The sequence below is a fragment of the Oryctolagus cuniculus genome, chromosome 4 (genome assembly GCF_964237555.1).
Source record: "Oryctolagus cuniculus chromosome 4, mOryCun1.1, whole genome shotgun sequence".
NCBI lineage: Eukaryota > Metazoa > Chordata > Mammalia > Lagomorpha > Leporidae > Oryctolagus > Oryctolagus cuniculus.
In genome coordinates, this window is record NC_091435.1 from 52,716,220 (window position 1) to 52,732,724 (window position 16,505).

The 16,505-nt window shown below is 38.4% G+C and overlaps 1 protein-coding gene across 1 annotated transcript; it reads left to right on the plus strand.

Moving 5' to 3' along the window:
• Positions 1-5,941: 5,941 nt before the first annotated feature.
• Positions 5,942-6,871, plus strand: LOC100356822 (olfactory receptor 5H8-like). Its single transcript, XM_008267071.4, has one exon. It carries the CDS (start codon positions 5,948-5,950, stop codon positions 6,869-6,871), a length of 924 nt encoding a protein of 307 aa, XP_008265293.2. The 5' UTR covers positions 5,942-5,947.
• Positions 6,872-16,505: the final 9,634 nt, after the last annotated feature.

The window sequence follows — 16,505 nt, forward strand, 5'->3', positions numbered from 1 at the left end:
GTTTTGCCTCACTTTTGGTTGTAGTAGGGTACAGGCACAGCAATTTACCCTTCACCTGAAAACTGCTGATGGCAGATTACTCAACATGCCCCATACCATGGATACCTGGAAAACTCATGGGGATTTTAAAAATCCTAAATATTTTAAGATTTATTTCCAATCATGCAGTATGCAAACCTTTACCTCTAAGTCTAGAATTGTTGCTCTTTTTTGCTCACTATATCTGCTCAGCATAATGTAATTTGTGTCTTGGACTATTGTAATGTGATATCTTGTAGAAATAAGAGGTGATTAAAATTCTTCAGAAAATATTTACAAAGTATAAATTTGAAAACAGACTTGTATCTAGGATATATGGAGAACTGACATAATTAATAATAAAACCTAGTAGTTCAATTATTTAATGAGCATTATACTTAAACACTTCACCAGAGAAGGAATGCCTTAGACCAACAAAAGTATAAAAACATGCTGTATTAAATTCGTCATCAGGAAAATGCAAACTAAAATCTACAATGAGATTAAAACCAATAAATTGAAAAGACCACCCATACTGGATGCAGCATTGTATGTCTTCATGCTAAAATATATGCAAGAAAAAGAATCATAACTACAAAAGTCAATGGAAATGAAGTGTTGGCCATATTAATGGTGACCCTTGTTCATCATAATGGTAGCTCTACCCTTCTGCACAGTTTTTGTTGTTACTCTCATTTTATTTGTGATTTTTTCTCCACATATTTTGTTTTTACTAGCAACATTTTAAGCATGCAAGATAACTGATTGAGTCTACCAAAAATAGGGCCTTTGTTTCCCATCATTCTGTAAGTTATAATCCAAGTGAAGGTTAAAGGAAAAAAAAAGCAACCCTTTATTTTGGAGATACATAACACTATTCAGATACAAAGCCTAAATGTCACAAAAAAGTAAATGAAATTCTATTTTTCTGAATGCAAGTATATTGCATACTCCTCTGGGTTTTTTTGTTGTTTTTTTTTTTTGGCAGGCAGAGTGGACAGTGAGAGAGAGAGAGAGAGACAGAGAGAAAGGTCTTCCTTTGCCGTTGGTTCACCCTCCAATGGCAGCCGCGGCTGGCGTGCTGCGGCCAGCACACCGCACAGATCTGAAGGCAGGAGCCAGGTGCTTCTCCTGGTCTCCCACGGTGTGCAGGGCCCAAGGACTTGGGCCATCCTCCACTGCACTCCCTGGCCACAGCAGAGAGCTGGACTGGAAGAGGGGCAACCGGGACAGAATCCGGCACCCTGATCTGGTCTAGAACCCTGTGTGCTGGCACTGCAAGGCGGAGGATTAGCCTAGTGAGCCGCGGCGCCAGCCCATACTCCTCTGTTAATACTGAAAGGAAAACTCTGAACGTGTCACCACCTTGTAAAAAGCAAGCAAAAACAAAACCAAAACCAAAAACAAACCTTCAGGTAGTCAATAATAGTCTAAGTACTCAGGTTCTAGCCATCCATGTGGATGGAGTTCTAAGCTCTTGGTTTCAGGCTAACCAAGCCCTGGCTGTTGCAGCCATATGGAAACTGAACCAGTAGATGAAAGATCTCTTTCTCCCTGTGTCTCTCCCCTCTCTCTGTCATTATGTCTTTCAACTAAATAAATAAATCTTAAAAAAAACTATTCAGTCAATTTCCTTTATGTTGCAGTGAAAAAAAAAAAAAAGTCCCAACCTAGTCTTCAAGACCTCTGTGTTCATAACTATCCATACCTGTGTGGCTGCAGTTGGCTGCTCCTTTCTCTCTTTGCTGGCTGGCAACATCTATAATTTTTTGCTTCTCTAATGGTCAAGGCTCTCTGAGATTCTAGGCCATCCAATGATATAGTCCCTGTGGATACTGAATACTCACGGCTATTACCTTATTAGAAAGGAAGATTCCTTATTTGTTTATTTGAAAAGCAGAGTTACAGAGAGGGAGTAAGAGAGACAGAGAGAGAGAGAATCTCCCATCTGCTGGTTCACTCCCCAAATGGCAGCAACAGCAACTATGCAGTAAGACTGTGTAAAAGAATTGATGTCATCTGTCTGGAGTTTTCCTATAGCTTATTTTCAATATTTTTCACAATGAAGTTAAAAAGTTACTTTGAAGTGGAGGGTGGTAAAACTTTCTCCAGTGAGACAGTAACCAAACTTTGAATGAACTTGACCTGTAATATAGACTATACTTATTTATTCCAAAAAGAATAGCCCTTTTATTCTTAATCTTTTTAAAATGTAATTGTTAGATGTTAAATAAAGCAATGAATCTGTCAAAAAATTAAGGACTGTGAACCAAATCTGCAATGACTAAAGTGATTAAAATCTACCTATACAAAGGGAAGAAGATTCTTAAGCATTCTCCTGAACTACTGCTGGGAAACTCATGGGCACTGAAGTTTGGAAGGCACAGATCCAGCACACCTCCTGCTTTAATGCTTAGTCTTTGTTTCCCCTTTGCTCTTCCCCCTTGACTTTCACCTAGAAAGACTGTCTTTCAGATTTCAGCTTAGAATAGTGGAGCTAGTTATATGTCTGGAATTTGAGCTGCAGCTTTCGTGAGGACAAATTAATGAGAGCTTGATTCCTGAAGGGAATCTAGGAGTTTGGCCTCACTAAAAATATGCTCTGGTCATTCAGATGAGACCAGACTAGTTAAAGGACTCAGTGCAGTAATTGTGATTCGTAAACTGAAGTTTGCTTAAAAATGCCAGAAGTCTCATTTGTGCTGGTAAATAGTACTTACAGTGTATTTTCAACTGCTCAAACTGGAACACCCATAACTGAATTAACCTTTATGATTTCAAAGTCTGTAATGACCTGTGGGACAACTGGACTCTTCACTCATGCCCAATTCCATGAAGCCCAGAAGGACAGCTTTACTTTGCCCTATAGGGACTCCTTGGAGTCTCTTAAGGGAGGTTCAGTTCTCTACTCCTTCCTCACTTGGCGAAAGCAAACAACTGGATTGGTGCTTGCGTGCAAAATAAATTTATATAAGCAACATCTTGCTTCATTTTGAAAATGTAAACTCCAACATACAAAGAATTGCTACCTATGTTATTTTCATTCTTATGCTGTAATTGTTTTTCTCTTTTTTATGAAATCTAACAAGAATTTATACAACTTTTTAAAAGGTATGGGTAAGAGAGAAATAATTTCTATCATTTCATTTATTTTGTATAAATATTTAAAATATGAATTAATTTATGATAATTTCAGAACAGGTTTACAAAAAGCCAAAAATACCCAAATGAAAAATGGAAAACAATTAGTAAATTGCCAGTATTTTTACTTGCATGACTAAATTCTGGGTAAGCAAAATTGTGGTAAGATGGACTTGTTCTTCTTAATGATACTTTGTTATCTTGTTCATTTACCCCTAATAATACTTTACAATAGAATATGCAGAAAAGTAGGTTAGCAAATTGAAGCTAAGTTTAAAGACTCAAGCTAAATTTCTCTTATATTGGAAGTTATTTTGATAATTCTGATAGTGACTCATTCTGTTTAATCAGTAATATATTTTGATTAGATCTTTATAGTATCACATAAATGTTGACTGCTTTATCATTTCATCCTTTCATCCACTTCTGGCAATCGTTGAGTATTGTATATACTCAAACATATTTATAAAGAAATTTACAAATACATATTTATATAGAAGTATTATGTGCAAAGCTGTTGGACTGCACATTTATTCATTTATTCTCATTCCAGCATTTACATTTCATAAGTTTTCCTGCAAACTGAATTAGGTAATTTTCAATAATTCAGTAGTTTGAGATTAAATCAAAAGAAGCCCATCATTCCAAATAAAAATACACTCAGCAAGTGCCACTGATTCTGTTAGCAGCCTGTGTCAGGTAGCCATTAGAACAATTTTATTCTGTTAAAAAAGGCTTTGGAGGAAAAATGGACCTCAAAATCAATGTGTGGAATATCTAGAGACACTTCTTATCACAGAAATAACAAATTAAAGCCCTTTAAACATGCAGAAAATTTTCAGGCAGTCCTGGTATATATATTAATGAAAAACATAAAATTTGGAAAGCAAAATTTAAAATCAGATCTTCATTTTATATTCAAATTCCATAGGAAAATAAATTTTGAGGTCTAAATAATGGAACAAGAAACTATTTCCATGGTTGACATCTTTTAATGATAACCAAGGTTAAAACAAACATTTTTATCAACACCTTTATTTCCCCTTATTTTGTCTTTAGCCTTTTTCTAGCACTTCCTTTCTTCTTTCACTTGGCAAAAGTAAAATCAAGACTCCCCTCCCTCTGCTCCTCTCCCCTCTCCCTTATTTCCTCTCTCTCTTTTCTCCTCTCCTTCCCTCTTCCCTCCTTCTGCTCCTCTCTTCCCCTCTCCCTTCCTCTCACTCTTTTTTAAAAAATGTAAGAAAAATGTACACAGATAAACATTTTACATTTGTCTATTTTAGTAGACAAATGCTGGATATTATTCAAATTCCTAGGGGTGCATGCTATCATTTCCCTAACAGTTGGACCACATGTTTCCCATTCACTTATTACCTGGCTTCAACCCTATGACAAAACGGAAACTACCCATACAGAGCCATTAAAATGTTCTTGATTTCCTCACTAATCTCTTTTAATCCCTTGTGCTATTGAGGAATTTATGTTGGCATTTGGCACTATCCTGATATCTTTCCTGATATTTTTCCTCTCTTTATGAATACAACATTCACTTTTTCTGTTTCTCTCCTACTTTTGGTTCACTCTACTTGGTATCCTATTCTAGTCTCTTTCTTGACTGTATGATGTCAGGCAGTACCCTTGGTTGCAACAGGAAATGAGTTTACTGAATATAAATTGACTCAAACATAGAAATAGTAGAGAGATTGGAGGGACAACTGGGAAAATATCCAAGAATGGAAGTAAACATGGCTGTTATTCACCTGCCACAACTATGCCAGAACCTTGATTAAATGAGGGCTGCCATTCCTGCATCCATACTTGGGATGCCACAGCACACAACCATAATGACACTGTTGATGCAGGATGCATCTACTAGTATCTTGATATTGCTGTCTTTGCTACCCAAATTCTCTTTTTTCTGTGCACCCTTATCTTCTACTCTCTAAATTCCAAATATCTTAGGGTGAGTGAATGTTACTGGCAAGGCTTAGGTCAATCTTCTCACTCTAGGAGAAAGAAAGATGGGGGAAATTCTATTCCTAGTACCTGTGGCTCCTAGAGTAGGTGATAGTCCCTGCCTACCACTCAGATTCACATAACAAGGGGATCAGTAACTGACTTACCTGTTTAATATAACTCTCTCAGGTTTTTCCCTTACCTGTTGTCTCTTCCCTTTGTGTACTCCCTGGTGTATAGGCCATCCATCCATAACCATGCTATGAACAACCATGCATCTCAAGTCCTTAGTACTTCTATTAAGCTCTAATAAGTTCATATTCATAATTATATGTAACCTAGGTGTCCAGTTCATGATCATTCCGCAATTTGCCAATGCTTCTAAATTCTCATTCTCAATTTTTAAATGATAATCAATGCAGTCACTAATTGATGGCTTTCACCTTCACTGATAGCCTCTTCCAGTTTAATGTGTCGCTGAGTTCTAATGATAACACATTCTTAATTCTTTTGGATTCAGCTTGTCATCCTCATTACTAATTTTATGTCACATGTAGTCATACAAGTGACTAGCATGCATAGAATGCCTCTCCTTTTTTCTAAACCTGCAAATTACTACACACTCTATGCATTGAAATAATTTCATTTTTTCCATTTTTCTCAAGTAGTTTCTCTATTATTGTGGACATAATATAATAACATAATATAAATAATTATAATAAGTGTGTGATTTTATTTCAACTCCCCTCCCCCAGTATTAATCTTATAACATTTTGGTGAATAACCATTTTATATTTCTTGTGTTTCATTTTAGGGAACATCCAGTGAGGATATGGAAAATGTAACCTTGCTGACAGAGTTTGTTCTCACAGGACTTACTTACCAACCACAATGGAAAATCCCCCTGTTCCTGGTGTTCTTGTTGATATATCTCCTCACCATTGTGGGGAACCTAGGTCTTATTGCACTCATCTGGAATGACCCTCACCTCCACATCCCCATGTATTTATTTCTGGGGAGTTTGGCTTTTATTGATGCATGGTTATCAACCACAGTAGTTCCAAAGATGTTGGTCAATTTCTTTGCCAAGAGCAAGATGACATCTCTCTATGAATGCATGACACAATGCTTTTCCTTTGTAACAAGTGCAACCACAGAATGTTTTCTCTTGGCGTCAATGGCTTATGATCGTTTTGTAGCTATATGCAAACCTTTACTTTATCCAGTGATTATGACGAATAGATTATGCCTCCGGCTCTTAGTCTTGTCATTTATGGGTGGTTTTGTTCACGCCTTAATTCATGAAGGATTTTTATTTCGATTAACTTTCTGTCATTCCAATGTAATACATCACTTTTACTGTGATGTTATACCTTTGTTTAAGATATCCTGTACTGATCCTTCTATTAATTTTCTAATAGTTTTTATTTTCTCTGGTTCAATTCAGGTGTTCACCATTGTGACTGTTCTTGTCTCTTATACATTCATTCTCTTTACAGTCTTAAAAAAGAAGTCTGAAAAAGGCATGAGGAAGGCCTTCTCCACCTGTGGAGCCCATCTTTTGTCTGTCTGTTTATACTATGGCCCTCTTCTCTTCATGTACGTGCACCCTGCTTCTCCACAAGCAGATGGCCAAGAGATGATAGACTCTCTATTTTACACCGTAATAATTCCTATGTTAAATCCAATTATCTATAGCTTGAGAAATAAGCAAGTTATAGACTCACTGACAAAAGTGTTAAAAGGAAATGTTTAGATATCTTGCTAACGTCTATCCTGATTTTATTTAAGGTTTCCAAAATTATACAGGATAGATGTGGACACATTTTAATACATGCTGAAAGTTTTTGCAATTTCACTTGGTGTACATTTTAATAACTTGTGCTTTTAGTACTTCATGACAAATGCCCCAAACAGCACTCTGGCCTCAGAATCAGCTCTTGAGGCATTCAGATCTGGCTCAAAAGCCCACAAGAGCAGTTCAGGCATGGAAAGCCAAGACACTCTGGCAAAAAATGACCTACATGAACGATCTCTGTGAGTGAGATCCCGGTGGAAGCGGCCATCAAAGGAGGAGGTACCTTTCTCTGAAGGCAGGAGAGAACGTCCACTATGATTATGGCCTAGACTAAATAATATTGGAGTTTGTGGACTCAAAAGGCTTCCATAGCCTTGGCAACTCATGACAGGAGCCTCGGGTGATCACTGTCATAAATAAGATCATCAATTGTTAAACCAACAACAGGAGTCACTGTTAATTTTTTCCCCATGTAGGACCTCTGTCCTTAGTGTGTTATACTATGAGAATTAATGGTAAAATTAGTCTTCAAACAGTACTTTATACTTTGTGTGTCTGTGTGGGTGCAAGCTGTTGAAATCTTTAACTTTGTATAGAGTTGATCTTCTGTAAATAAAGATAATTAAAAATGAATTTTAATGAAGAATGGGATGGGAGAGGGAGTAGGAGGTGGGATGGTTTGGGGGTGGTAGAGTGGGTATGGGAGGAAGAACCGCCATAATCCAAAAGTACTTTCAAAATTTATATTTATTAAATAAGGGCTTTCTTTAAAAATAAACTCCTTTACATATTTGTATTTGTTATGAACTAATATACCAGCAATTTTAATTAGTTAAATGTTCATGTAATAGTGGAATACTAAAGTAGAAAACAAATTAGAACATTGTATAGGCTTATATGTTCTTCAACGCTGCTTTATAATTGCACAAATTTAAAATAGTGTCTTTCCTCTGATAAGTACCTAAGTATGATGTCTTTGATGCTAATACATTTGTGTGGCCTGAAGATTCATATAACATTTACTCCATAGTAGTAAGAGATTTGTGTTTGGTTGAACAGAGGGAAATCCTGGGAATATGTGAGCTGTCAAAAGATCTTTCATTTCACTTTATTTGGAAATAGTGAATTTCACCTCTTGTTGATACAATATCATCCAGAGGGGGGAAAAAAAACAAAAGTGGGAATGCAGGAAGAATAAAATAAGAAAGGAATTTAATTATTTAAGACAAGGCTAAGTTAAATAGAATATTTTTATGTCAGTGTGCTTACATGAGTAAGAAGAGGTGAGCTATTGCTCACCACCTATGATGCCATCTAAGAATCTTTCCAACTGTGTTTGCAAGTTGTTTGACACTGAGTAACCAACAATTCAGAAAGTGGATTATCTTTAGGAATTAAGTTGGTGTCATTATCGAAAGTTAAAAAAATAGTGGCAAAATAGAAAATGATGTCAATATTTGTGGAATCAGTAAATTAAATGAAGTTATTAAGATATAAGAACTTATTGGGGCCAGTGTTTTGGTGTTTTAGGCAAAACTGCCACCTGCAATGCCAGCATCCATATGGGTGTTGATTCGAATACCAGCTGTTTCACTTCCCATCCAGCTCCCTGCTAATGGCCTGAGAAAAGTTGTAGGAGATGGTCCAAGGCCGGCGCCGCAGCTCAATAGGCTACTCCTCTGCCTGAGGCTCCGGCACACCGGGTTCTATTCTCGGTCGGGGCGCCGGATTCTGTCCTGGTTGCCCCTCTTCCAGTCCAGCTCTCTGCTGTGGTCCGGGAGTGCAGTGGAGGATGGCCCAGGTCCTTGGGCCCTGCACCTACATGGGAGACCAGGAGAAGCACCTGGCTCCTGGCTTCGGATCAGTGTGGTGCAGCGGCCATTGGAGGGTGAACCAACTGCAAAAAGAAGACCTTTCTCTCTCTTTCTCGCTCTCTCTCTCACTGTTCACTTTGCTTGTCAAAAAAAAAAAAAAAAAAAAAATGGTCCAAGTGCTTGGGCCCCTGTATCCAAGTGAGAGACATGGAAGAATCTCCTAGCTCCTGCCCTTGACCTGGCCCACACCAGCAAATGGAAGATCTCTTTGTCTCTGTATCCTCTGTCTCTCCCTCTTTCTCTGCAACTTTGATTTTTGAATAATTAAATTAATCTTTTAAAACAGAATGTTTTATTCAAAGATTGTTTAAAGTGTCATTGACAATGAGGGACTTTAGATCAGTAAAATTCAATTGTTAGGATGTGATGCCATTGTTTCCAGTGGGTGACAGACCAGTAGTGGAGGCCGGCGTTACAGCATAGCGAGTAAAGTCGCTGCCTGCAGTGCTGGCATCCCATACGGGTGCTGGTTCAAGACCTGGCTACTCCACTTCCAACCCAGATCTCTGCTATGGCCTGATAAAGCAGTGGAAGATGGCCCAAGTCCTTTGGCCCCCTGCACCTGCTTGGGAGACTTGGAGGAAACTCCTGGCTCCAGGCTTCAGATCAGCACACCTCCGGCCATTGTGGCCATCTGGGGAGTGAACCAGTGGATGCAAAACCTCTCTCTCTCTCTCTCTCTCTCTCTGCCTCTTCTTCTCTACTCTGACTTTCAAATAAATAAATAATCTTTTTTTTTTTAAAAAAAAGACCAATAGGAAAAAATTCACATTTGTCTGTGTAGTATGTAAATACCAATTATTCTCTACAGTACTTGGAGTGCTCTATTTCATTCTACTTACTGTTAAATCACTTTTTTACTGTTCAATTTTCATTATTCTCTGATTTTAAATCTATTGAATATAAGAAAGTACAGTGCTGAGTATCTGAGCTGTACTTTCTTACCACCATGCCCTTTCTTTTTTTTTTCTAATGCTCTTTTCTCTAGGAATGCTTTCAATAGCAAATTGGTAGCATACAAAAAAGTCAAAAAGAGATGTCATAAAAATCCTATAACTGAAGAGGATCCAGGATGGCTGAATAGAAGCACTAGTATTTGCCTCCTCCTCCACAGAGAATAAAAACAGTGAATGGATAGCTGCATTACGATGCGAGAACCTGAGGGAGAACACAGGAACATTGCGAGGGACTTATGAGAATCCTGTAGGACACAGAGACTTGGGATGGCCGCATAGAGAGAGGAACGAAGCCAGTTTTCAACAGTGACCCCAGCCCCTCTCGCCCACAGGGTGGAGGAAGGGCAGGAATCTACATTATAAGGAGAAGGATGAACAGGTGAGCCTCAGCAGACACCATCTCCAAGGCATGACAATGCCACCCCTGGCTGCAGGGATCCACCAGAGTCACAGGCTCTGATTCTGCGAAGGGAAGTGCCTGGAATACTCATCATGACTTTACTTCAGAAAAAGAACTCTCATTGTTTTCTCTCAAGGTCCTGGAGCACAGGCTAAGGCAGTGTAGCATCATCTTGAGAGAGGAGTCACTGTTGTAATTCACACTGCCCTGAATATCACCACCAATGTGGTCCCAGACGGCAGCCTCACAAATCTAGACTCAGTAGTACTATTGTGACCCCAGGGTCCTAACCCATGTAGTGTCCTGTAATACAAGGGAGTGGTGGATCAACACAATGAGAGGATCGTGCCCACAGAACCCTATAAGCAGTGACATTTGTCCCTTGGACTTGGAGCCCACCCTCTGCCCCTTCCCCCTGCTACCCAAGACAGTGCTGCTACTGAAACACTAGTTTCTTTGCCAGGAATACAGATCCAGGGCATGTATGAGCAGTATGCTGGAGTCAGGGGTCGAGCAGCGAGTTGAATCCAGGGGATCTTAATCAGTGGAGACTTAACCAGTGTCTTGGTTAAAATGCCTGCCTTATACTTCTCCACATGTCTTCAATATGGGGGAAAAGCAGTGGAAGATGGCCCAAGTCTTTGGGCCCCTGCACACGTATGGGAGACCTGGAAGCTCCTGACTCCTGGCTTCCAATCAGCCCAGCCCCAGCCACTCTAGCCGTTTGGGTAGTGAACCAGCAGATAGAAGATCTCTCTCTCTGTCTCTCTCTCTGTCTCTCTCTTTAACTCTGTCTCTCAAATAAATAAATAAATAAATAATCTTAAAAACTAACAGACACATACACTAATGAAACAGCTTAGAGATACCAGTAATGATTCCAAGCACATGTACAGCCAACTGATTCTTGCCAGAAGTTTAAAAACATGTGCTAGCATAAGGATAGCTTTTTCAATAAGTGGTGCTGGGGAAAATGGATATTCATATGCAGAACATTAAAACTTGGTACTCACCACCCCCTACAAAAATAAACTCCAAGATCTAAACATAAGGCATGAAACTAGCGGGGGGCACTTTAAAACACTGAAAGAAGCAATGATTTCTAGATGAGATCCCCAAAACACAGCCAGCAAAAAATAAATAAATAAATAAATAAACAAAATAAATGAGTTAAGATCAAATTAAGACGCTCCTGCCTAGAAAACAAAACAATCAATGTGGTGAAGAGACAGCCTACAAAAGGGGGAAAATGGGAACTATTAATATGACAAGGAATCATGTCCAGGTATATACAAGGAACAAAAAATATTCTATAAAAACAGCCTAATTTTACAAATCAGCAAAATGATACAAATATACATTTCCTTTTTTAAAAAAAATTATTTATTTACTTAAGAGGTATAATTACAGATAGTGAGAAGAAGAGACAGAGAGAAAGTTCTTCACTCCCCAAATGGCTACAGCGGCCAGAACTGTGCCAATCTGAAGTCAGGGGCCAGAAGCTTCTTCTGGGTCTCCAACATGCATGCAGGGGCCCAAGCACTTGGGCTATCTTCCACTATTTCCCCAGGCCACAGCAGAGAGCTGGATAGAAAGAGGAGCAGCCAGGACTAGAACCAGCACCCATATGGGATGCCAGCGCCACAGGTGGAGGATTAACCTACTGCGCCACAGTGTTGGACCCAAATACACATTCCTTAAAAGAAGAAATTCAAAATTTATGAAAAGCTGCTCAACATCATTAGCCAGCCATCAGGAAAATGCAAATTTACAATTTATTCTTCCTATTAGCAGGCATATCTTTTCATGGTCACACCATTGCAACCTTAGAAATTTTTATGAGGTGCAAGGTTCCTGAATTGAAAGCAATGCATACTGGATGAAGCAATGCAAAGCATTTGTACAGAGATAGACAACAAAGTGAGTTAGAAAAAGACTACACCATATTTAAGGGAACAGTTCAAGTCAAGTTTTAGTAAAGTTAATGGCTACCTCTGTACATCATATTTCTTTGTGCACCCTTATGCAGAGTTTTCATAGTGGCTACTCTAGTTATATTTTCTTTATTTTTTTAGAAAATTCTATGGAATTAGGTATTTTATTGTTGGATCTACAAAAAAATATGTCACTTATTCCCCCCTCATTTTCTACGCATGAGCTAAGTCTGGTTAAAATTTGTTTTTATTTTTTTGTTTTTATTTTTGTTTTTATTTATTTTTATTTTTGACAGACAGACTGGACAGTGAGAGAGAGAGACAGAGAGAAAGGTCTTCCTTTGCCGTTGGTTCACCCTCCAATGGCCGCCGTGGTTGGCGCACTGTGGCCGGCGCATCGCGCTGATCCGAAGGCAGGAGCCAGGTGCTTCTCCTGGTCTCCCATGGGGTGCAGGGCCCAAGCACTTGGGCCATCCTCCTCTGCACTCCTGGGCCATAGCAGAGGGCTGGCCTGGAAGAGGGGCAACCGGGACAGAATCCGGCGCCCTGACCGGGACTAGAACCCGGTGTGCCAGCGCCACAAGGCGGAGGATTAGCCTAGTGAGCCGCGGTGGCGGCCAAAAATTTGTTTTTAAAGATATATTTTATCTGTGGAGATAATTACATGTAACGATTCAAATATCAAATCTCAATGTCACAGATAAACTGTTTTATTTTTCTGATTGAATGTTCATTGACAATCTTTTTTCTGTCCATACTCAAAAAGAAACCCTGACTATGTTACACCAACTCCAATATCCTTCAATCTTCTTTCTTAAGAGGAGGTTAAGGGTCCAGCACTGTGGCATAGCGTGTAAAGCCACCGCCTTCAGTGCCGGCATCACATATGGGCGCTGGTTTGAATCCTGGCTGCTCTACTTTCAATTCAGCTCTTTGCTATGGCCTGAGAAAGCAGTAGAAGATGGCCCAAGTCCTTGGGCCCCCGCACCCATGTGGGAGATCTGGAGGAAGCCCTTGGCTCCTGGCTTCGGATCAGCACAGCCCCAGCCATTGTGGTCAATTGGGGAGTGAACGAGCAGATGAAAGACCTCTCTCTCTCTTTTTTTTCTCTTTCTGCCTCTCCTCTGTGTAACTCTGACTTTGAAATAAAGAAATAATTCCTTAAAAAAAAAAGATGGGGTTAAGAACAAAGTTCTTAAGCTAGTCTCCAAGGCCACCTGTGTTTCAACCCATGTTGACCTTACTGACCCCATCTGGCTCCTCTTTGCAGGCCAACGTCATTGTAAGTTTTTAGTTTCTGTAATGATCAAGCCTCTCTGATAATATAGGCCTTCAGTGGATAGCAACTTGTTAGAAATGAAGATTCTTGAGTTCCATTCCTTATTGAAATGGAATCTGCATTACACAAGATGGACAGAAAATTTATAGACAGTAGAGTCTGTTTATAAAACACAAATCCAGTCCACTTCCCCAAAAGGTCCTTTGTATTTGTTTTGACTCTTTTCCTTCTTGTGACCTTGGCCTAATAAAATTGTTCATCTGGGAGCCTGAAGAGTGCATGAAGATGAGAACTTTACTTGAGATTGGTCCTAAAGGGAACCTGCACCTTTGGTCTTTTTTTAAAGATTGATTTATTTATTTGAAAGGCAGAGTCACAGAGACAGAATGCCCTCAAGAATTACAGCTGAACTACACTGAAACCAGGAGCCAGGAACTCCATCCAGCTCTCCTACCTGGGTGGCAGGAACTCAAGCTCTTGAGGCATCACCCACTGCTTCCCAGGTGCATTAGTAGAGAGCTGGATAGGAAGTAGAGTTTTCTGGACTTGAACCGGCACTCAACATAGGATGTCAGCATCACAAGCAGTGACATAACCTGTTGAACCACAATGCTTGTCCCATTTTTGTTCTTCTGAAAATTATATTTTAACTAGCTCAAACACTTAGAGCATCAGATTTTATATATAAATTGAAGTTTGCATAGAACCATCAAAAGTGTCACCTGTAATGGAAAATAATGACATCAAGCGTTTTAAGTCTAGAATTATCTGCAGTGATTTGATATTTATGATTCCAAAGTCTATAATACCCCATGGGATGATCTGGATTTCTCATACACATGCAAATAAACAATGCCCAGTTGAAGATCTTCACTTAGTCCTTTGGGGAATCCTTAGGCACTCTTTGGGGAATTTCATATATCCACACCTTCCTTTCCTGGAAAAAACACAGAGATGTACAATTTGTTGATGTTTGTGTTGAAAGCAAATTAATATAAATGACATTTTCCTGAGCATAGAAAACGAAGCCTCCAAAATGAACTGTGTGCAATGAATTGCTACTTGTCTTATCGACATTCCTGTGCTGGTGTATGATTTTCCTGCTTTAGAAAGCCTATTACTTTTAAAGTATCACCATAATTTCTTAGAAGATATTGGTAAGAGAAATTATTTCTATAATATTCATTATCCTTTATTAAAAGAAGTTAAAATTATTGTTCAGTTTATCATATTTTAGGTTAGGTTGATAATATGCCAGGAATGAGAAATAAAGAGTTAATAATCTTTTACATTTTTATATTAACGACTTAAATCTGGATAGCAAAATCTCATTAGGATGAATTATTTCCTGTAACACTGATTTATTATCTTGTTAACCATAATGACTCTCCAAATCCCAATGAACTAGAATGCTAAATGCTTTAAAACGGAGTTTAAAGGTTCAATTTATAACACTACTATATAAGAATTATTTCTGATGAATCTGATATAAGATCAATTTTATATAATCACATTTTCTCATTAAAACTTATATGGTCTATCAAGTAAATATTAACTCCTTGGAGGTGAGTATTGTGGCATAGCATTTGAGTCTCTGTTTGGGATGTCTGCTTCACATATCAAAGTGCCTAGTTTGGGCCCTGGCTACTACGCTTCTGATCCAGTTTTGCTGGTGCACATCCTGGGGAATGGAGGATGATGGACTTTGCGTGCTTGGGCCCTGCCCACCATGTGGGAGGCCCAGACTGAGGGCTATTATGGTTGTCTGGGGAGTCAACCAGCAGATGTCTGGAGGATCTTTCTCTCTGTGACTCTCTTTCTTTCTCCCCTTCTCTGTTTCTGACTTTTCCTGTCACTCTGCTTTTCAAATAAAAATAAATAAAAATTAAAAAATATATTAACTCCTTTATATGCTCCCTACATCTGATAATAAATTCTTTGTATTATATATATTTTTAATATATATTGCAAAAACACATTGCATATATATGACCCATAAATATATATGCATTTAAATTTTATGTAAGTACATACATTTCATTTATAATACCTATAGTAATATTAATTATGTACATATGCATGCGTGTGTATTTTGGAAATATGTAGAAAATGCCCTTCCCTTAACCTGTCCAACATTTATGATTTAAAAAAAATACTCATACACAAATCAAACTTTCAATTATTTTGTGATTTTGAATTTTATGAAAGGACGCTCATTCCATATAAAAGCCATGTGGCATTATTGACATTTGTTGTTTGTATTAGAATCCATCCAGTCTTTGACTCATTTTATTCTGCTAAAAAATGGAGAAAAACAAAACCTAGTGGAGAAGAGAAAATGCTCTCAGAAAAAAAAAAAAAAAGCAGCCAGAGATCTAGAGAATTAAGTTATAATTGAGAGGAAACAAAGATGACATCACTGTGTTATTCTGTCTACTTCTCTTTTCCCTCTTGTTTTATTTTCACCTACCCAAATTTGTGTTGCCAATTCTGTCTCTTTTCTCCTTTGGATATCTTCTATTCCTCATCTTTCACACGACTGCCCTTCTTTTTGAAAATTTTGCTTAAAATGTTCCATAGGAAAAAAAATTAAGTTAGTCTGTGTGCTGTAGACAAATGGCAGCTTCTCTCCACACTTCAGGTAGGACTGTAACATTTCTCTCATTGCTGTGCCATGTTCCCTCACTTCTTGCTATTTTCTGACCTTAGTTCGGTTACATAATGGATAGCGCTCTCTAAAACCACTAAAATTTTCTTCCTTATCACATTGAGTGATCTCTCTTTACTCTTTCTGCTCCGAGAGCATTTATTTTGAGAGTTGGCTTTGAACATCACTTCGTAATTCTTAATAATTTGTCTTTTCATATTCAAAACACTCAACTTACTATTTTCCTTTTTGCTTTTTTATTTGATCACTCTGCTCAGCACCCATTTCTTGTATTTCCTTTATCTCTTTTGGACATTCATGGTTTTGGATTTCAACAGAAAATGAATTTGTTGAATAGAAATGGACTATAACATAGAAATACTAGGGGAGTTGGCAAATACCACATATCTCCCTGATAGGTGACAACTAACTGAGCACCAAAAAGGAAACCTGTTAAAGTGAAATGAACACTATGAGAAACGGTGACTTGATCAGCTCTCGC